Source organism: Zeugodacus cucurbitae, chromosome 6, assembly GCF_028554725.1.
Source record: "Zeugodacus cucurbitae isolate PBARC_wt_2022May chromosome 6, idZeuCucr1.2, whole genome shotgun sequence".
In the NCBI taxonomy this organism is placed as follows: Eukaryota; Metazoa; Arthropoda; class Insecta; order Diptera; family Tephritidae; genus Zeugodacus; species Zeugodacus cucurbitae.
The window spans coordinates 38,285,004-38,307,244 of NC_071671.1; the positions used below are offsets into that span (position 1 = coordinate 38,285,004).

At 39.0% G+C, this 22,241-nt stretch overlaps 1 protein-coding gene across 1 annotated transcript; it reads right to left on the bottom strand.

Annotated features, from left to right (window-relative positions):
* Positions 1-852: 852 nt before the first annotated feature.
* Positions 853-21,458, bottom strand: LOC105217498 (uncharacterized). Its single transcript, XM_054234751.1, has 5 exons — positions 19,189-21,458; positions 11,325-11,591; positions 11,191-11,264; positions 11,004-11,059; positions 853-10,938 (listed from the first exon to the last, which is right to left on the bottom strand). Exons 1-5 carry the CDS (start codon positions 20,935-20,937, stop codon positions 1,022-1,024), a joined length of 12,063 nt encoding a protein of 4,020 aa, XP_054090726.1. The 5' UTR covers positions 20,938-21,458; the 3' UTR covers positions 853-1,021.
* Positions 21,459-22,241: the final 783 nt, after the last annotated feature.

Below are 22,241 nucleotides of genomic sequence, written 5' to 3' on the forward strand. Positions count from 1 at the left end.
GTACACCAAAGACTAGAGGTCGTAATCAAGTTTTAACTTATTACAAATAAAATATAATTTCATGTTCGAATTTTACTCATTTTACTTTTTCTTAAATGAACCTACGATCAATATAGTGTCTGAATTTTCAAATATGTATGATAGTTATATTAATGTATGCTCAAGAACCAGACGAAAACTATGTTAAACCAGAAATTATCCAACAAGAAAAAATAATGCTTTGACTACTTTCCGGATTGATTTCAGGATGATTTTGAATATTCATAGTCGAATCCGAATGGACAATGTTTATTATACTCGCGCAACACGTTGCACAGATAGTACATGTGTATAATAGTTTTGTTTACATAACGGTTGTTTGTAAGTCCTAAACTAATTGTAATAAGTATAGTGTTATAAATGGGTCACTTGACCATATGTATGTATGTAAATATATCAATCAAACTTATTTCTTCGTACAGTGTGAATATGGGTGAAACCAGATTATAGCCAAGCCTGTCCATTGCAATTTAACGATATGTGATAGGTGTTTCGATATATAATATTCCCTGTAATTTTATGATTTTCGCTATTCTAGTAAACTTTTTGTCAAATATAATATTTAATCTGTGATTTGTTTAAAAAAAAAATCGGAGAAGATTTTACCATTTCTATGGTTTTCAGTGGCAGCCTATTTTAACACTTGCTTAGTTCCTACATTATATTTCAACATGTTAAATTATTATTATTTCAATACAATGCATTCCGTCCGTTGAATGGCATTAAAGCTATTCTATGTACATAGATCTTTGAAGAAGAGAGTATCTTACCGTTATTTTCTCAATTCCATAGTTATATATTAAACTCGAAAAATGTGGATGTTAAATTTTATGTATGTATAATTGTAGAATTTATTATTAAATACATATGTATATATACTTGTATGTGGCAATTATGCATGCTTAATATTTACATATAATATTAGAGATAAAACATTTGCATGTCGGCGCATGCGTTTCAAAATTGTGTGTGGGTTAATTATTTAGTTCTTAACGGTTTTAAAAAATTTATGTTCGTTCGTATTTCTTGTATGTTGGAATGCACCTTCTTTGATTTTGTGTATAGCACAAGTTGTAGATGGAACCGTTTTATATTCACTACGATATAGAGTTGTAGACGAAGCTCCGTCCATACCGAAAGAAATGGATGATTGGTTCACGTTTCTACGGGATACAGTTCTTTCGGAATGTTTGCTGTACGATGGAAATTCTATACCACTGGAAGACGATGTTTTATGAACACTGCAGGACTTCGAAGTCTGGTCTCTATTCTGAGATTGGCTGAGGATGTTATGTTGACGACGTTCACTTGACAAAAATGAATTATTGTTATCTTGTTGTTCTCTACTCTGTCTATGAATACTGCTGTAACTTTGACGTTCACTGGGGAAAACCGAACTTGATGGCTCCTCGTGCAAGTTTAAAATACTCTTGCGATGAATTTTACCATTCGAAGTAACACTGCCTATCTGATTGGAATCGTTGGAAATAGTTTTCCGATGAAATACTGAGTTTGTAACGTTTGTGTCGGCAGTGAAGTCGCTTCTTCGATGGTGAAAATGTTTGGACATTGTAGCAGCTGAAGAGCTTGACGTTGTTTTGGTTGAGGCAGTTTCAACGGCTGAGGACTTTTGTTGTGTGGAATGTATTTGATCTGAACTATTTCTAGCCGATGCAACAGTATTCAAATTCGCTGATGAGCTCTCCACAGGGACAAACTTACATTGCGTGGAGAGTGTCTGACCCGTGACATGTCCCATTGTTGAACTCGATAATACTCTTTCGGATGAGTTGCCAACTTTATTAGTTCTGTATTGTGTTGACGTAGACTCTTTAGAAGCATTTGTGCGAGTATCAATCATTTTATTTTCCTTTCTAATGCGATTTTCCGTCATAGATATTGCCTCATCGTGTTTATTTTCGACATTTACAATATTCTTAACATTATTGGTCTTGGCAACGTTTTCAATGACATTCACTCTCTCTTGTCGTTTAACATATTCTGTTTCAGGTTCCTTCTTAACCCGACCACCTATTACTGTAGTTACCCTTTTCGTGGATACTACAACTAACCCGTCAACGGGCTTTTCCGAACTCGCATTTGAGGCAGGAATTGTTTGTTTGCCAGATACAAAACTCATTTGATTGGTCGTCTTTAAAATGGCAGTATCCTCCCCAAGAGTTATAGATGATTTATTATGCGAATATTTCGAACGGACAGTCTTCTGTACTACTTTATTGGTGTCTAATCGTGAACTTTGCTTTGCATTATAGTCATCTCTTCTGGAAACCTGGAGAGTACCCTCAAGTTTAAGATTGTCTACTGGACGTTTTACAACCACTTTTTCAGCAGTGGTTTTCAAATGTTTAGAATCGGTTCTATCAGTAGATGAAATATACATCTGCCCTTCTGGTTTAAGATTATCTTCCGGTTTTACTTGTTTTGGTCGCTCTGCCGGCTGATATTGTGGTTTTTCCTTAGTGTAAAAATCTCCTTCAGGTTTAAGATTGTTACGTGGCACAATCTTTTCCGGTCTCTTAACACTGACGTGTTTCTCCGTTTCTGTAAAGGTCATATCCCCCTCCATTCTCAAATTATCTTTGTGAATGACTCGTCTCACTGTTTCAGCCGGTTTATATCCAGGTTTGTCGGGAGTGTAAAATTCACCCTCCGGTTTCAAGTTATCAGAGGGTACAACTTTATCAGGTCTATTCACATATTGATATTGCTTTTTCTCTGAAAAACTCATTTCTCCTTCCACATGCAAATTATCTTTCCTGAAGATGCGTTTTGTTTTCTCAGCTGGCTTAAACGATGTTTTCTCGGGTACGGTAAATTCACCCTCCACCCTTAAATTGTCTTTGGGTTTTTTTACAACCGGCCGTTCACCCGGCTTGTATGAAGGCTTCTCTACCTTATAAAATTCTCCTTCAGGTTTCAAGTTATCTATAGGTTTTATTTGGTCCGGCTTTTCAACAAACTCATACTTCTTTTTTTCACTGAATATAATTTCTCCTTCTGTACGAAGGTTATCCTTTCTTATAATGCGCTCACTTTTTTCAGCCGGTCTAAATGCCGTTTTTTCTGGTAGAATAATTTCACCCTCTGGCTTAAGGTTATCTTGGGGCTTTTTCTGAACAGGCCGATCGGCTGGTTTATACCCAGGTTTAACTGGTGTATAAAACTCTCCTTCAGGTCGCAGGTTGTCTGCATGTTTAACTTGTGTCGGACGCTCTCCCGGTTGGAATTTCGGCTTTTCTGGAGAATAGAATTCTCCTTCAGGTTTCAAATTATCCTCCGGTCGTTTCTGTGTGGGGCGTTCGGCTGGTTTATACCCAGGTTTATCTGGTGTATAAAATTCTCCCTCCGGCCGTAGATTGTCTACATGTTTTACTTGTGTCGGGCGCTCTCCCGGTTGGAATTTGGGCTTTTCTGGGGAATAGAATTCCCCTTCAGCCTTCAAATTGTCAGTAGGCTTCACTTGTTCAGGTCTGATTACAAATTTATATTCTTCTTTTGTTTTAAAAATCATCTCGCCCTCAGATCGCAAATTATCTTTCCTAATAATACGTTCAGCTCTTTCCGCAGGCTTAAAACCAGGTTTCTCTGGTGTATACAAATCTCCTTCAGGTCGCAGGTTGTCTGCATGCTTTACTTGTGCTGGACGCTCTACGGGTTGGAATTTGGGTTTCTCGGGAGAATAAAATTCTCCTTCGGGCTTCAAATTATCCTCCGGTCGTTTCTGTTTTGGGCGTTCGGCTGGTTTATACCCAGGTTTCTCTGGTGTATAAAATTCTCCCTCTGGCCGTAGATTGTCTAAATGCTTTACCTGTGTCGGACGCTCTCCCGGTTGGAATTTGGGCTTTTCTGGAGAATAGAATTCGCCTTCAGGCTTCAAATTATCCTCCGGTCGTTTCTGTTTTGGGCGTTCGGCTGGTTTATACCCAGGTTTCTCTGGTGTATAAAATTCTCCCTCTGGCCGTAGATTGTCTAAATGCTTTACCTGTGTCGGACGCTCTCCCGGTTGGAATTTGGGCTTTTCTGGAGAATAGAATTCGCCTTCAGGCTTCAAATTATCCTCCGGTCGTTTCTGTTTTGGGCGTTCGGCTGGTTTATACCCAGGTTTCTCTGGTGTATAAAATTCTCCCTCTGGCCGTAGATTGTCTACATGCTTTACTTGTGATGGACGCTCTCCCGGTTGGAATTTCGGTTTTTCTGGTGCATAAAACTCCCCTTCCGGTTTCAAATTATCTTCATGTCTAATAACCAATGGTTTCTCAGCTGGTTGATACCTCGCTTTTTCCGGAGCATAGAAATCGCCCTCCGGTTTTAGATTATCAGTGGGTTTCACTTGTTCTGGCCTAATGACAAATTTATATTCCTCTTTTGTTTCAAAAGTCATCTCGCCCTCAGATCGCAAATTATCTTTCCTAATAATACGTTCAGCTCTTTCCGCAGGCTTAAAACCAGGCTTTTCTGGTGTATAGAATTCTCCTTCCGTTTTAAGATTATCTATCGGTTTGACTTGGTCAGGTCTGTTTACAAACTGATATTCTTCTTTCGCTTCAAAAATCATTTCTCCTTCTGAACGTAGATTGTCTTTTCTTACTACACGTACAGTTTTTTCCGCAGGTTTATAGATTTCTTTTTCGGGAACAGTGAAATCACCTTCTGGACGTAAATTGTCTTCTGGTCGCTTCTGTATTGGACGCTCTGCCGGTGTGAAACCTGGTTTCTCGGGGGTATAAAATTCCCCTTCTGATTTTAGATTATCGGTGGGTTTCACTTGTTTGGGCCTATTGACAAATCGGTATTCTTCTCTTGTTTCGAAAGTCATTTCACCTTCTGTGCGCAAGTTATCTTTCCTAATTATACGTTCAACTTTTTCTGCAGGTTTATACGATTCTCTCTCTGGTACAGTAAACTCTCCTTCCGGTTTCAAATTGTCCTCAGGTTTCTTTTGGGTTGGACGCTCAGCTGGTCGATATATGGATTTCTCGGGTTTATAGAATTCTCCTTCCGGTCTTAAGTTGTCTTCTGGTTTCTTCTGAGTGGGGCGTTCAGCTGGACTAAACCCGGGTTTTTCTGGAGTGTAAAACTCGCCTTCTGGTCGTAAATTGTCAGCGTGTCGTACTTGTGTGGGTCGTTCTGCCGGCCGATAACCCGGTTTTTCAGGAGAGTAAAATTCACCCTCAGGTCGAAGGTTATCCTCTGGTCTAACTTGTGTAGGACGTTCTCCAGGTTGGAACTTTATCTTTTCGGGAGCATGGAATTCTCCTTCCGGTTTCAAGTTATCTTCTGGCTTTTTCTGAGTGGGACGTTCAGCTGGTCTAAACATAGGTTTTTCCGGAGTGTAAAACTCGCCTTCTGGTCGCAAATTGTCAGCGTGTCGCACTTGTGACGGACGCTCTCCAGGTTGGAATTTGGGTTTCTCTGGTGAGTAGAATTCACCTTCCGGCCTCAAATTATCTTCTGGTCGTTTCTGAATTGGACGTTCTGCTGGCCGATAACCCTGTTTTTCAGGAGTGTAGAATTCACCCTCAGGTCGAAGGTTGTCTTCTGGTCTAACTTGTGTTGGCCGCTCTCCTGGTTGGAACTTTGTCTTTTCTGGTGCATAGAATTTTCCTTCTGGTCTCAAATTGTCTAATGGCTTCTTCTGAGTTGGACGATCAGCAGGCCTGAACCCAGGTTTTTCGGGAGTATAGAATTCACCCTCAGGTCGAAGGTTGTCCTCTGGTTTAACTTGTGTGGGACGTTCTCCTGGTTGAAAATTTGTCTTTTCTGGTGCATAGAATTCTCCTTCTGGTCTCAAATTGTCTTCTGGCTTCTTCTGAGTTGGACGATCAGCAGGCCTGAATTCAGGTTTTTCGGGAGTGTAAAACTCGCCTTCAGGTCGCAAATTGTCAGCGTGTCGTACTTGTGTGGGACGTTCTCCTGGTTGGAATTTGGGTTTCTCTGGTGAGTAGAATTCACCTTCCGGCCTCAAATTATCTTCTGGTCGTTTCTGAATTGGACGTTCTGCTGGCCGATAACCCGGTTTTTCAGGAGTGTAGAATTCACCCTCAGGTCGAAGGTTGTCTTCTGGTCTAACTTGTGTTGGCCGCTCTCCTGGTTGGAACTGTGTCTTTTCTGGTGCATAAAATTCTCCTTCTGGTCTCAAATTGTCTTCTGGCTTCTTCTGAATTGGACGTTCAGCTGGCCTAAAGCCAGGTTTTTCAGGAGTATAGAATTCACCCTCAGGTCGAAGGTTGTCCTCTGGTCTAACTTGTGTGGGACGTTCTCCTGGTTGGAACTTTTTCTTTTCGGGAGCATAGAATTCTCCTTCCGGTTTTAAGTTATCTTCTGGCTTTTTCTGAGTGGGGCGTTCAGCTGGTCTAAAGCCAGGTTTTTCCGGATTGTAAAACTCGCCTTCTGGTCGCAAATTGTCAGCGTGTCGTACTTGTGTGGGACGTTCTCCAGGTTGGAATTTGGGTTTTTCAGGTGAGTAGAATTCACCTTCCGGTCTCAAATTATCTTCTGGTCGTTTCTGAATTGGACGTTCTGCTGGCCGATAACCCGGTTTTTCAGGAGTGTAGAATTCACCCTCAGGTCGAAGGTTGTCTTCTGGTCTAACTTGTGTTGGCCGCTCTCCTGGTTGGAACTGTGTCTTTTCTGGTGCATAAAATTCTCCTTCTGGTCTCAAATTGTCTTCTGGCTTCTTCTGAATTGGACGTTCAGCTGGCCTAAAGCCAGGTTTTTCAGGAGTATAGAATTCACCCTCAGGTCGAAGGTTGTCCTCTGGTCTAACTTGTGTGGGACGTTCTCCTGGTTGGAACTTTTTCTTTTCGGGAGCATAGAATTCTCCTTCCGGTTTTAAGTTATCTTCTGGCTTTTTCTGAGTGGGGCGTTCAGCTGGTCTAAAGCCAGGTTTTTCCGGAGTGTAAAACTCGCCTTCTGGTCGCAAATTGTCGGCGTGTCGTACTTGTGTCGGACGCTCTCCAGGTTGGAATTTGGGTTTCTCTGGTGAGTAGAATTCACCTTCCGGCCTCAAATTATCTTCTGGTCGTTTCTGAATTGGACGTTCTGCCGGTGTGAAGCCTAGTTTCTCGGGAGTATAAAATTCGCCTTCTGGCTTTAGGTTGTCGGTGGGTTTCACTTGTTCGGGCCTACTAACATATTGGTATTTTTCTTTTGTTTCGAAAGTCATTTCACCTTCTGTGCGCAAGTTATCTTTCCTAATTATACGTTCAACTTTTTCGGCAGGTTTATACGATTCTCTCTCCGGTACAGTAAACTCTCCTTCAGGTTTCAAGTTGTCTTCTGGTTTCTTCTGAGTGGGGCGTTCTGCTGGCCTAAACCCAGGTTTTTCGGGAGTGTAAAACTCGCCTTCTGGTCGCAAATTGTCAGCGTGTCGTACTTGTGTGGGACGTTCTCCAGGTTGGAATTTGGGTTTTTCAGGTGAGTAGAATTCACCTTCCGGTCTCAAATTATCTTCTGGTCGTTTCTGAATTGGACGTTCTGCTGGCCGATAACCCGGTTTTTCAGGAGTGTAGAATTCACCCTCAGGTCGAAGGTTGTCTTCTGGTCTAACTTGTGTTGGCCGCTCTCCTGGTTGGAACTGTGTCTTTTCTGGTGCATAAAATTCTCCTTCTGGTCTCAAATTGTCTTCTGGCTTCTTCTGAATTGGACGTTCAGCTGGCCTAAAGCCAGGTTTTTCAGGAGTATAGAATTCACCCTCAGGTCGAAGGTTGTCCTCTGGTCTAACTTGTGTGGGACGTTCTCCTGGTTGGAACTTTATCTTTTCTGGTGCATAGAATTCTCCTTCTGGTCTCAAATTGTCTTCTGGCTTCTTCTGAGTTGGACGATCAGCAGGCATGAACCCAGGTTTTTCCGGAGTGTAAAACTCACCTTCTGGTCGCAAATTGTCAGCGTGTCGGACTTGTGTGGGACGTTCTGCTGGCCGATAGCCCGGTTTTTCAGGAGTGTAGAATTCACCCTCAGGTCGAAGGTTGTCTTCTGGTCTAACTTGTGTTGGCCGCTCTCCTGGTTGGAACTGTGTCTTTTCTGGTGCATAAAATTCTCCTTCTGGTCTCAAATTGTCTTCTGGCTTCTTCTGAATTGGACGTTCAGCAGGCCTAAAGCCAGGTTTTTCAGGAGTATAGAATTCACCCTCAGGTCGAAGGTTGTCCTCTGGTTTAACTTGTGTGGGACGTTCTCCTGGTTGGAACTTTTTCTTTTCGGGAGCATAGAATTCTCCTTCCGGTTTTAAGTTATCTTCTGGCTTTTTCTGAGTGGGGCGTTCAGCTGGTCTAAAGCCAGGTTTTTCCGGAGTGTAAAACTCGCCTTCTGGTCGCAAATTGTCGGCGTGTCGTACTTGTGTCGGACGCTCTCCAGGTTGGAATTTGGGTTTCTCTGGTGAGTAGAATTCACCTTCCGGCCTCAAATTATCTTCTGGTCGTTTCTGAATTGGACGTTCTGCCGGTGTGAAGCCTAGTTTCTCGGGAGTATAAAATTCGCCTTCTGGCTTTAGGTTGTCGGTGGGTTTCACTTGTTCGGGCCTACTAACATATTGGTATTTTTCTTTTGTTTCGAAAGTCATTTCACCTTCTGTGCGCAAGTTATCTTTCCTAATTATACGTTCAACTTTTTCGGCAGGTTTATACGATTCTCTCTCCGGTACAGTAAACTCTCCTTCAGGTTTCAAGTTGTCTTCTGGTTTCTTTTGGGTGGGACGTTCAGCAGGCTTATACCCAGGTTTTTCAGGAGTGTAGAATTCACCCTCAGGTCGAAGGTTATCCTCTGGTCTAATTTGTGTGGGACGTTCTCCTGGTTGGAATTTTGTCTTTTCTGGTGCATAAAATTCTCCTTCCGGTCTTAAGTTGTCGTCTGGCTTCTTTTGAGTGGGGCGTTCTGCTGGTCTAAACCCAGGTTTTTCGGGAGTGTAAAACTCGCCTTCTGGTCGCAAATTGTCAGCGTGTCGTACTTGTGTGGGACGTTCTCCAGGTTGGAATTTGGGGTTTTCAGTTGAGTAGAATTCACCTTCCGGTCTCAAATTATCTTCTGGTCGTTTCTGAATTGGCCGTTCTGCCGGTGTGAAGCCTAGTTTCTCGGGAGTATAAAATTCGCCTTCTGGCTTTAGATTGTCGGTGGGTTTCACTTGTTCGGGCCTACTAACATATTGGTATTTTTCTTTTGTTTCGAAAGTCATTTCACCTTCTGTGCGCAAGTTATCTTTCCTAATTATACGTTCAACTTTTTCGGCAGGTTTATACGATTCTCTCTCCGGTACAGTAAACTCTCCTTCAGGTTTCAAGTTGTCTTCTGGTTTCTTTTGGGTGGGACGTTCGGCAGGCTTATACCCAGGTTTTTCAGGAGTGTAGAATTCACCCTCAGGTCGAAGGTTGTCCTCTGGTCTAACTTGTGTTGGTCGCTCTCCTGGTTGAAACTTTGTCTTCTCTGGTGCATAAAATTCTCCTTCTGGTCTCAAATTGTCTTCTGGTTTCTTCTGAGTTGGACGTTCAGCAGGCCTGAACCCAGGTTTTTCCGGAGTGTAAAACTCACCTTCTGGTCGCAAATTGTCAGCGTGTCGTACTTGTGTGGGACGTTCTGCTGACCGATATGCCGGTTTATCTGGAGTGTAAAATTCACCCTCAGGTCGAAGGTTGTCCTCTGGTCTAACTTGTGTGGGACGTTCTCCTGGTTGGAACTTTGTCTTCTCTGGTGCATAGAATTCTCCTTCTGATCTCAAATTGTCTTCTGGCTTCTTCTGAGTTGGACGTTCAGCAGGCCTGAACCCAGGTTTTTCAGGAGTATAGAATTCACCCTCAGGTCGAAGGTTATCCTCTGGTCTAACTTGTGTGGGACGTTCTCCTGCTTGGAACTTTGTCTTTTCGGGAGCATAGAATTCTCCTTCCGGTTTTAAGTTATCTTCTGGCTTTTTCTGAGTGGGGCGTTCAGCTGGTCTAAACCCAGGTTTTTCCGGAGTGTAAAACTCGCCTTCTGGTCGCAAATTGTCAGCATGTCTTACTTGTGTAGGACGATCTCCTGGTTCGAATTTGGGTTTTTCTGGTGAATAGAACTCACCTTCTGGCCTCAAGTTATCTTCAGGTCGTTTCTGAATTGGACGTTCTGCTGGCCGATAACCCGGTTTTTCAGGAGCGTAGAATTCACCCTCAGGTCGAAGGTTGTCCTCTGGTCTAACTTGTGTTGGACGTTCACCAGGTTGAAACGTTATTGTTTCTGGTTTATAGAATTCTCCATCTGGTCTCAAATTGTCTTCTGGCTTCTTCTGAGTTGGACGTTCCGCAGGTCTGAATCCTAGTCTTTCCGGAGTATAAAACTCACCTTCTGGTTTGAGATTATCTGTTGGTTTAATTTGTTCTGGTCTATTCACAAATATGTATTCCTCTTTTACGTCAAATGTCATTTCTCCTTCTGTTTTGAGATTGTCTTTTCTTATTATACGTGTTGTCTGTTCGACTGGTTCGTAAGAGATCTTTTCAGGAACAGTAAATTCACCTTCAGGTCGAAGATTATCCACTGGCTTCTTTTGTATTGGGCGTTCCGATGGTTGATAGCCTGGTTTGTCAGGGGTGTAAAATTCACCTTCAGATTTTAGATTATCAACCGGTTTAACTGCGGTGGGCCTGGTTACGTATTGGTATTCCTCTTTTTCTGTAAATGTCATTTCACCTTCAGTGCGCAGGTTGTCTGTTCTAGTTATGCGCTCCATCCTTTCGGCCGGCTGGAATGGAATTTTCTCGGGAACTAAAAATTCGCCCTCAGGTTTTAAATTGTCCACTGGTTTTATTAAAGTGGCTTGTTCATCAATATCATACAAGAGTTTTAAACGGGATTCTTCAAAATCCTGTTTAGACCAAGTATTAGAACGTATTCGTGTTTGAGATTCATCGAGCAAATCTATAATTGAAAAAACTTTCTTCAGTAATCCAAACAAAATTTATTTTATTTTTATTCCGCATTACCTATAGTCTCTATAATAGCATCCGTCTTCTTAACGCTTGAGGCGCAATGATGTCGACTGAAATGAGTAAATTTGTTCATAAATCTAGGCTTACAAAATCTTCAAATCAAATATAATAATGAAATATTAATTTATATCCATTATAACAAACCGACGCTTCTAATAAAGGAGGAACGGATATTACTTACCCACAAGTACAGATTTCGCATATGCACATTTCGGTGTGCTTTGATCCAAACGTATCCTTTTTATCGACTCCACGCTAGAAAAGAAATATTAGTAATATATTGTTCATATGTAAACAAATAGCTATGTGTCTTACGATTCTTGAGTCGCTAGAAGTCAGCTTTTCTCTCTTAACTTCGTCAACTTCATCGTAGATATTCTTGATGATATCCTTGCGTTTTGAAGTATTAGTGCGTTCATTGGTTATGTTTTCACTATCTTCAGTTATCGCCACATTTTTTTCGATTTCTACAAATTCGTCAACATATATTGTCTTTTTGGGCGTTTCAACGATCCTCTCAATCACATCGGTATGCGTTTTCTCATCTAGGACTCGCCAATCATTCAAGCTAGCATCAAATATCTGAAATATTACGAAATACGAAATTATAAATTAATTATTTATAACATAATAATTATTATAATATATATTTGAAGGGAATTTACGTGTGGGTAATAAAAAATAAGATTTACATCGGCCTAAAACTTCGCCTTGAACCATGCTTATAATGATTATGTACATACATATATAGGATACAATAAGAACATTTTCTCTATGAAACTTAGTAAACAACCCAAAAATACAACCCTAATTCGAAGAATTAAATATGTATCCTTTACACGTTCTTCACCAAAATTTGTGCCGGACAATTCATATTACATATTATGTACATATGGTATATTATGGTATAGTATTTTCATCTCAGTACTTTTAACTTAACGTCTCAAATAATTTGGCATTAAATCAGCCGGAAATAATAAGTACATAATAACTAAACGAACTACATTCAAATATATACCAAACATTCATATAAATTTAGATGCATACTGGAATATAAAAATAATATTGGAGTTTACACCTTTGGCAACCACATACATATATCTCATAGTGTCAAAACTCAAAAACCCCGATTTTTGAGTTGAGTATTCAGAAATGTTGGCAATCGTCTATATTGTATAAAAATCTCATTCAGATGCAAAGATGTAATAAGAATGTGACGTTATTCAACTTGTTATGTTGCATTATTTTTTAACCAAAACAACAAAACATCTCAGTTGTACCAGAATTAGGTATGTTTTTTTTTCAGAAAGACCTACATATTTTGTGTTAGAACGATATTTGTGAAAAGGGAATTAAATTTTTCATGTTTTCTTTTTCAGCAATAACGGCACATTTAACCTATGGCTAAATTGATGTACATTTTTCACGAATAGCGACATAAAAAAAGGGGCATGTTTATGCCTAAGAAAAAGCTTTAGTGCACTATTTTTAGCCCACTTATGCTCAGCATTTTACTAAATATACTACCTCGGGAAAATTGATATTTGTGCCTTCAACCTTTTCATATTTTTTTCATGTTTGATTTTTTTTTGTTAGATGTTAGTAAGTGATATTTAAAGAAAAACAATTTTAGTTAAATATTAACTTTTAAATATGTAAACAATTTGAATGATTTGTTTTCGATTTATTAATATGAAATTGGGCCCACGTTCTTATTTTTCAAAAGTTTTAGCCAATTTGTTATAAAATTGGCAAACTTTTACAGTACTGAAACGTTTATCTTCGCCCAACCCTCCTCAATGGCTTGTTTTAGCTGCCATACTGCTTTGTTCAGCTAAAAAATGTTGCGGAAAGTATGTCCCATAAATTCTCTATTGAATTCAGATCTAGACTTAATGACAGACACCGAAGTTAGGGAATATTACGCGACTCAAAAAAGGCTATAGTATACCCTGCGACGTGGATAAGTACGTTATCCTGCTGGAACACCCAGTTGTCGCCATGATATGCCTTAGCAAACATGATAAGTTCGGTGTCCAGCAATTCCATATATATTTAGCTTTCATACGACTTGGAACAAGGCAAATGGGAGACTTCTTTTTGACGCTAAGAGCAGCCCACATCATTTGAAACTCTACTTCTTAGAATTTGAATATTTAAGTCTTAAGTTTCCTCTCAAAATTTGTTGTACACGTTGTCTTGGCACTTATAGACTAAATTCCGCTTTAATTTGGAGCAACTCATCATGTCCTGAGTTTCCAACTTGCGAATAAGACATTTGGCGCGTTCATTTATCGAAGATTTCGGTAAAGTACGCTTATGTTTTTTGTATTCCTCGAGGTTTTCTAAAAAGTCTCGTATGGTTTTTCGATGCCACATTACTTCAGCAGTATTTACATATATTTTTAAAACATCTTTGTTAATAATCTCAATCTTGATCTGTTCCTCAGACGAAATTCGGTTCCAGGTGGCATTTTTAGCTCAAATGAAAGTTAGTTGTTGTTTTTATATACATATAATTATTTTTAAATTGTTGCTTACATCCTCGTTAGTGGTACAAACAAATAAATCGTTTTGCACATATACCTATTTGCTATGAAGCGACCCGATTTGCATAGTGGACTTATAATAACCGTACTATGAGCAAAGTGTTGTCGACAATTTTTTGTGCGGCAAACAGAAATAAAGCATTAATAAACATAACTGCATACTCAGAATTAAGCTATTGTTTTTTTTTTTTTGAGATTTACAAAAAAAAAAATTTTGCACAAATCTAAATTTTTCTTGGGTAGTTTATTCAATAAACGTATGGAGTTTTTCTATATTTGATAAGTAAGAGATAATTGATAATTGAAAACTTTAAAGCGCTCTCCTGAAAAATCGACTTTTTTGAATTGTGACACTATTCATCTAAATTGTACTTGTATAATTGAATGAGTTGCTGTCCAAAGAGCTGATTGCTTTTTAACGGAAGGTTTTTTCATACCCACAACACGTTCGGGGTGGGATAGATATCGAGAACTGAAGAGGGAAGCGAGACGCATTTGCAGACGTAAAAAGAAAGAGGCCGAAATGCGTGAGTATGAAAAGCTTGAAAAGCTGGCCGACATGGGTAATGCTCGAAAATTTTATGAAAAGATGAGGCGATTTACAGAAGGTTTCAAGACCGGAGCATTATCATGTAGGGACCGAGGAGGTAATCTGGTAACGGATGTCCAGAGCATACTGGGATTATGGAGGGAACACTTCTCCGACCTGCTGAATGGCAGTGAAAGTACAACACCAGGAAATGGCGAACCCGATTCCCCAATCGATGACGATGGAATAGATGTTCCATTACCCGACCATGAAGAAATTCGAATAGCAATTACCCGCTTGAAGAACAACAAAGCGGCGGGGGCCGATGGATTACCGGCCGAGCTATTCAAATACGGCGGCGAAGAACTGATAAGGTGCATGCATCTGCTTCTTGCAGAATATGGTCGGAATAAAGCATGCCTGACGATTGGAATCTTAGTGTGCTCTGCCCAATCCATAAGAAGGGAGACCCCACAATCTGCGCCAACTACCGTGGTATAAGTCTCCTCAATATCGCATATAAGGTTTTGTCGAGCATATTGTGTGAAAGACTAAAGCCCACCGTCAACGAACTGATTGGACCTTATCAGTGTGGCTTTGGACCTGGAAAATCTACAATGGACCAGATATTCACCATGCGCCAAATCTTGGAAAAGACCCGAGAGAGAAGAATCGATACTCACCATCTTTTTATCGATTTTAAAGCTACCTTCGATAGCACGAAAAGGAGCTGCCTTTATGCCGCGATGTCTGAATTTGGTATCCCTGCAAAACTAATACGGCTATGTAAGCTGACGTTGAGCAACACCAAAAGCTCCGTCAGGATCGGGAAGGACCTCTCCGAGCCGTTCGATACCAAACGAGGCTTCAGACAGGGTGACTCACTATCGTGAGACTTCTTCAATCTATTGCTGGATAAAATAATACGAGCTGCAGAACTAAATAGAGAGGGTATAATCTTCTACAAGAGTATACAGCTCCTGGCGTATGCCGATGATATTGATATCATCGGTAGCAACAACCGCGCCGTTTGTTCTGCGTTTTCCAGACTAGATAAAGAAGCGAAGCGTATGGGTCTGGTGGTGAATGAGGACAAGACGAAATATCTCCTGTCATCAAACAAACAGTCAGCGCACTCGCGTCTTGGCTCCCACGTCACTGTTGACAGTCATAACTTTGAAGTTGTAGATAATTTCGTTTATCTGGGAACCAGCATTAACAACACCAACAATGTCAGCCTTGAAATCCAACGCAGAATCACTCTTGCCAACAGGTGCTACTTTGGACTGAGTAGGCAATTGAAAAGTAAAGTCCTCTCTCGACGAACCAAAATCAAACTCTATAAGTCGCTCATTATTCCCGTCCTGATGTATGGCGCTGAAGCGTGGACGATGACAACATCCGATGAGACGACTCTTGGGGCTTTCGAGAGAAAGGTTTTGCGTAAGATTTATGGTCCTCTAAACATTGGCAACGGCGAATACCGCAGACGATGGAACGATGAGCTGTACGATTTATACGACGACATTGACATAGTTCAGCGAATAAAAAGACAGTGGCTACGCTGGCTAGGTCATGTTGTACGGATGGAAGAAAACACTCCAGCTCTGAAAGTATTCGATGCAGTACCCGCTGGAGGAAGCCGAGGAAGAGGACGACCTCCACTCCGGTGGAAAGACCAAGTGCAAAGTGACCTGGCTTCACTTGGTGTTTCCAGTTGGCGCCAAAAAGCAAAAAGGAGGAATGAGTGGCGCGCTCTGGTGGATTCGGCTATAATCGCTTAAAGCGGTTCCTACGCCAAATATATATACATAAATAATTGCTATAGCTGGAAGTAACAAGCCCCCCTACACAGTTGACTCGCGTTGAGATTTCGAACGAGAGAGTCAGTCAGAAGTAACTTGAAATCTCAAGATATCAGCTGTGGTGTGTTGATAAAATAATAGTAAACCAATTTCAAACTAAATAATTGCGGCATTATATCACGTCCATACAGACTCCCAATTTTGCAGTTAGTTACAGTAATTTACTCCCTAAATGATCTCAATAGAACAATTCATTGCTTTCCTAATTCGTATTTAATTGATAGTAAGTTGATGTAGTCCCATAAAGTATTTGCATTAAGTTCAACATATGTATATTATCCAAAATTACAAAAAATCAACTTTCGAGAAAAAAATAACGATTCTATAATCAAGCACCATATGTTTTTCCAAAAAATTACAATCAAAATGCGATTATAAATACCTTAGATATAAATTCCTTTCACTAACTCCGAAGTTTATATAAATAAATTCAAATATTTTTTGGATACAAATTTTTAATTTATTTTTTATTTTTATTTCAAAACTTTTGAATACTAAATATGAATTGCTTCCTCTTCCGCTCTAAGTAATTTTTGTTTTGCCAGCAGCAATATTCTATCGAATTCAATTTTACTCTCGTAAAACTTTGACTAACCTCTGAAAGACTTATAAGACCGCTAGATAGTCGTAGGCTGGTAATCAATCGGCGAGAATTCAAATGCTGAAATGCATTTTCACTCAACTCCAAATAAACACCAAAATATTTGCTTATACTAAGTACCGCCGAATACCTGACACATATTGTTATTCACAATTTGTTTTGTTTGTCCTGCTAATTTATTCCAAAAAGCCAAAAGCTTATTATTGATGTTGTGACTCAAAGCTGATGCTTGTTTGAATGTACATATATACGAGTATGTGTGTATTTTTAGTATCTTTAATATACATACATACATAACTATGTATGTATGTATATGGGCAAGGTGAGTGATTAAATTCAAAGCAGGTTTAGTAACACGCGATGGAATGTATAAATATCTGAAATGTGGTCTATTTGTATGTATGTATGTATGTACATATGCGTACAGATAAGTATACATGTGCATATGTATGTATGTACGTAGATAAGTATATTTTATTTCGCTTGTTTGCTGCGTCAACATGTTTAAGTTGTCTCTCGGCAACTCATTAAAAATTAGGTACATAGGTTGTAGGCTTTTCGTGTTTTCTCATAACTACTACTCACTACTTTTTTATTGTGAATATGGTATTAGAGCGCAAATTTTGTCTTATCAAATAGTCGAATATGTTTAAAATATTATCCAAAAATCCATCTGAGTAAAATTCTAACAGATAACACCTTTGGACGTACCGCCCCTCCAGGGCACGTCAGTTTCAATTTAAAACTTTAAACGCGTTTATATTAAAACTCAATTTTTCTAGTCGGTGGACACAATTTCTCGAAAAGTTTTGAAACAATTTTGTTCAAATTTTGAACACTTCTTTGAAAAAACATTTTCTAGTTAATGAATGAAGGATATTTTTATTACAAATAGCAAATAGTACCAATATATGGGAAACAAATTACCAAAAAAAAAAATTTTTTTTTTGTTAAAATTCTGTCTAAAATTCAAATTTTAATATTTTCCGATTTTTTTTTATTCATTAACTAAATTTATCCATTTACTATCGAACTATTTTTGGTTTATTGTATTTAGATGAACCACGGCAAGAGCATTTTTGGAGTCGACAAGGGAGATGAGGTACCAACGCCTGAGTTTTCAGAATTTTTAATTAAAAATTTACAAACTACTGTTTAAATATGTAACATTGATATCCTGGATTGTTTAAATGAAATACAGTGAAACTTCTCTAACTCGAATCGCCATAATCCACAAAAAAACTTCGAGTTAGAGAGACTTCGAGTTATAGAAATTTCATTAAAACATAGAATTTTTCATAAAGCTGGTAAATATTGATTTATACACAGTTTTATTTATTTACTTCGCATATGCTATTGTTTGGCTCTTGACGTCTGTATCCCATGCCTTTGTTACATGATTCATGCAATCCTTAAGGGGTTATATACAGTTAGACGGCCGAAAAAAAGTGAATTTTCCAGAATTTTTTCTGAGAAAAATTTTTAATTTATTGATCCAAAAATTTATACACATATTATGGTATCTTTTAACTGTATTTTAAGACTTAGTTCTAGTAAAAATATTTATTTGAAAAAGAGCTACAGCTGATCTCCAGGAGCTCCTCTCAAAAAAGACGTTTTGCGGTGACCACTATATCTCGGAACTGGATCATCCGAAATTAAAAAACCTAACAGATTTCGTTAAAATAATGTTAAATCTAGTAATTAATCGAAGGAATAAGCAAAATAAAGTTTTTTGACAAAATGGCGGTTTCTCAAAATAAAAAATCGATTTTTCACCGAAAGTTCGGCCTTAAATTGTTTATAAAAAAAAAAAATATTTATCGGAGAGAAAAAATCTTCGATTAACTACTAAAAAATATATTTAAGAAGGTCGTGTTAAAATTTGAGACTAATCGGTCTAGCCGTTTTCGAGTAATGTCGGTCACCGACTTTGAAAACCTCATTTTGAGAAAAACGCGTTTAAAGTTTGGACCTTGTACTTCCAAGCACTCTGAAACGCCTTTTCAAATTTTTCATTTGCTTATAATTTTGAAAATATTCACCGGAACGAAATGAAATTTTCTGTGTGTATTCTTAAATATATGTACATTAAGAAAATGAAATAAAAATAAATCGATTTTTTTTTAATTCTAAATGTATATAACCCCTTAAGTGTATTATCATATTTTTTGTTGGCCTTCATACGATATAGGGACTATTTTAAAATTCCGCCCTCATAGTAAAATTTTAAATTTTGTATTATGCCCTGGTTGAAAAGTTCGAGTTATCGAGGATTGAGTGCAAGCAATATATTGCGCTTGTCTTATATTCTTGCAACAAATGAGTTTTAAAATTGTACTTAAGCTAAACATAATAGATTCCTTGGAGATAATTTTATAATTTTTTAAAAGTAAGCTAATTTTCTTGTTGAACGTTTAAACATAGGGAAATGTGATTTGTGATTTTAGAATTTATTATTTAAGTATTATTCTTATTTTCCCTATTTTACACAAACGATTTTTTATATTTTCTGTACGTACGCATTTAAAATATTGTTGCGAAAAGTATAAATTTTTCATAATTTTTCTTTAAAATAAAAAAAAATAAAGGCTTTCCCTAATGTATTTCTAAATACTTTGTCGTAATTAATTACCTTTGTGACTTCGGTGGTGGTAGTTATGTTCGCCACATCAGTATTGTCTTTTTCAATTTCACGAACAATGTCATTTGGCACGAAAGCTTTTGAGTCCACAAACGATTTCTCTTCAACGATTTTCCACTCTCCGGTCTTGGTGTCGTACACTTTTGTTGTGTATGTTGTGGTCGTCGTATTGATGACATCATCAACTATTTCGGGGTAATGAGTGTCATGAGCACTATCCACTGTCTTCTCTTCGACGATTTTCCACTTGTTCGCACGCTGATCGAATATTTTTTTTTTATACGTTATTTTGTAAGTGCCGTCCGACTCACGGCTAACGTAACGCTCAATGGTCGGTTGCTTTTTGTTTGTAACGCCATGGCCGGTCTTTTCATTCAGTACTGTCCATTTTTTAGTTTTCACATCGTATACCTCCTTCTTTGATGTGCTCTTGCTTTGCTTCCGTGAGCTTTCTTCAATTGTTTGCTCAGAGATATTTTGTTCTATTGTAGAAGACTTTTTCGTCGATTTGTTGGATACATTGGAAGCTAATTGCTTGCTGCTACCACTAACAACTACGTCACTCTTCAGGTTTTTCTCTGCCTTGGTCAGTGAGGTACTATCACCTTGAGTTGTAAATGCAGAGTGTGCGCTAGAGGTAATGACATGGCTGTCGTCATCGATTGCGCTGTGTGTACTTTTTGTAAATGCGGTTGAAGTTTGTTGTGTTTTTGCAGGCGCTGTGATTAGCGGCGCTATTGCTGGTGTTGTAGCACCATTAATGGCTTGGCCATCAATCGTCGTATACGTTGTATAGCTGTTTACTTCGGCGCTACTGTTGTTCACATCATTCGTTAAAAACTTGTTTGACGATGATGTCATTTCCACATTAGTAGATGTGACTTTGCCCGACTTTGCCGTATTCGATGTAGACGAAATAGACTTTGTGTTTGCAGTGGACATATCGGTGATCGTAATTCCACCTTCAACGACCTTACTGCTGCTGCTTGTGGACTCGGTTTGTGCGAAATTGGAGCTGCTCGTGCTGGTCATGACACCGCTTTGTGACTGGGAAGAGGACGAGTAAGCCTTTTTGTAATTACCTATGCTGGAACTGCCGCTGCCAACTATCTCAATGACATCGATCGGCACCGAAAAAACAGGTTCCTTTTTGTCGCTCTCAAGCAGATCGATGGATGATATTATCTTAGCATTGGAAAAATCATTCGAGATCTCTTCATAGTATTCCGATTTCTGTTGAAATGAGGATGATGAGGATGACGCTTTCGTCGATTTCAATGTGTCAGTCATTATGGAGGCGGCTGGTGCTAAATCACCGCCATAGATGCTACCCGTGTCGCTGACGATCTCGTACAGCTGTTCCTGCTGTTGTTGTTGCTGTTGCTCAATTTGCTGGCGTCGCTGCTGTTGCTCTGACCTCGACTCAGTGTGACTGCTGCTGCTACTGCTGCTCTTGAACAACTTCGATTGCGATTGCGACTGCGTGCCAGAGTGTGTGGTTGCTAGCATCGATTTGTTGCTCGCCGCAGACTCCGATTTTTGCAGTGTCTCTGAGGTCTTCGTCCACGTAGGCGACACTGTCGTAGTCACTTCCAACGCCGACGAGCTTTTCGATGCTGCCTCCGTGCCAGCAGTATGCAGTACAGTTGTCGAGGAACTGGAGGTGCTTGTGCTTGCAGCATTTCTGCTGCCGCTGACACTAACTTGCTGCTGCTTTTTTTTGCTACCTTTCGATACCATTTTAGCAAGTAGTCAATTCGCAGATAGTTGAAATTCGATTTATTTTGTTTTTTATTTTAATATATTATAAAAGTAATGTCTTTTATCGATCACAGTTAATGTTATCCTACTAATTGGACGTACGTGTACAAAAACGAGTTTAAAGTTGCTCACAAATAAATCAAAATTAAAAAAAGCGGACGAAAAAACGCGGTGAACTGGGCAATATTGTTAGAAGCAAACTATAGTTAATATTAAATAGCCAAATTAATAGCACTAGAAACACTTTATTTCAATAAAAAAAATATATTCACATAACACACAAACGCAGAATTCGAAAGTACCACTACAAAAGTATTGAGCGTTTTTTAGCTTTAGCTTTTTATTTTATTTCTTTTCGTTTTTTATTTTCCTCTCTTTTTTTTCTGTTTCTATTTTTTAATTTGTTAATGCCTTGTCTTGTTGTTGGTTGTGTGTCAGTCGTTTCGTTTATCGTTTAGAAATTTCAATATGTTTTCCGAAGATCGCGTCCAACGCGTAGCAATGCCCAAAGCGAACTGATCGTTCAGTTGGTGGCTGGAACAGCTTTTGGCCGCGCACCAGCACAAATCGCTACGTTTAGAAAGCAGAGTGGGCTTCGTACTGCCTACCCCCCTTATCCTCCCAATAGCTGCTGCCACACCAATGCACTGCACCAAGTCCGAAAGCACGATCGTTGTGTCGCTCCGTCTACATGACAAATACTCGTATATACAGTAAATATGCCCTTTGTGTGTGTGTAAGCACCAACAAGTGTAGGCAGCAATCAACTTGATTTTATTGTATTTCTTACGCGTTTAGCATATACATACATGGGAAGGTATGTACTTGTGTGCGTGAAGACAGCTTTATATACACGTACATGAAAGCGAAACTTTTGTTTTCTTTTGCTGTCAGCCCGAGTTTCAGAGCTTTACCTACACAGCTCAGTTCAATGCGATATAGTACATACTTATCTAGAAACGCGTTTTGTATTGAGTCTGCAGCTTTTAGCTTTGCGTTCTCGAATATGGTAATTTTAAAATGCTTGGTAATAAAAACATAAAAGCTTCTCTTTTTTCAAGCAGTATTTTGCATCACCTACACGTTGTTTTTCGTTTCAAGCCAAACATTACTCTACCTAAAGTAAAATAATAAATAATTCAATTATGTGGATTATTGAATAGCTGAAAAATAAATATGTAGGTTAAAATTTAGTTTGACTGCTGAGTTTTGCAACTTTCATCCAATATAATTTAAACATTTTTGAAATACATAATATACCCGCTCTAGCCTAGGCAACACTA

What these genes read in the sequence shown, in the direction of transcription:
- LOC105217498 (XM_054234751.1), bottom strand. Translation starts at nt 20,937, where the DNA reads ATGGTATCGAAAGGTAGCAAAAAAAAGCAGCAGCAAGTTAGTGTCAGC. An exon ending in TGCGAAATCTGTACTTGTGG is followed by an intron (nt 11,060 to 11,190) that starts GTAAGTAATATC and finishes TACTCATTTCAG; the next exon opens with TCGACATCATTGCGCCTCAA. An exon ending in TGCTATTATAGAGACTATAG is followed by an intron (nt 10,939 to 11,003) that starts GTAATGCGGAAT and finishes TTTCAATTATAG; the next exon opens with ATTTGCTCGATGAATCTCAA.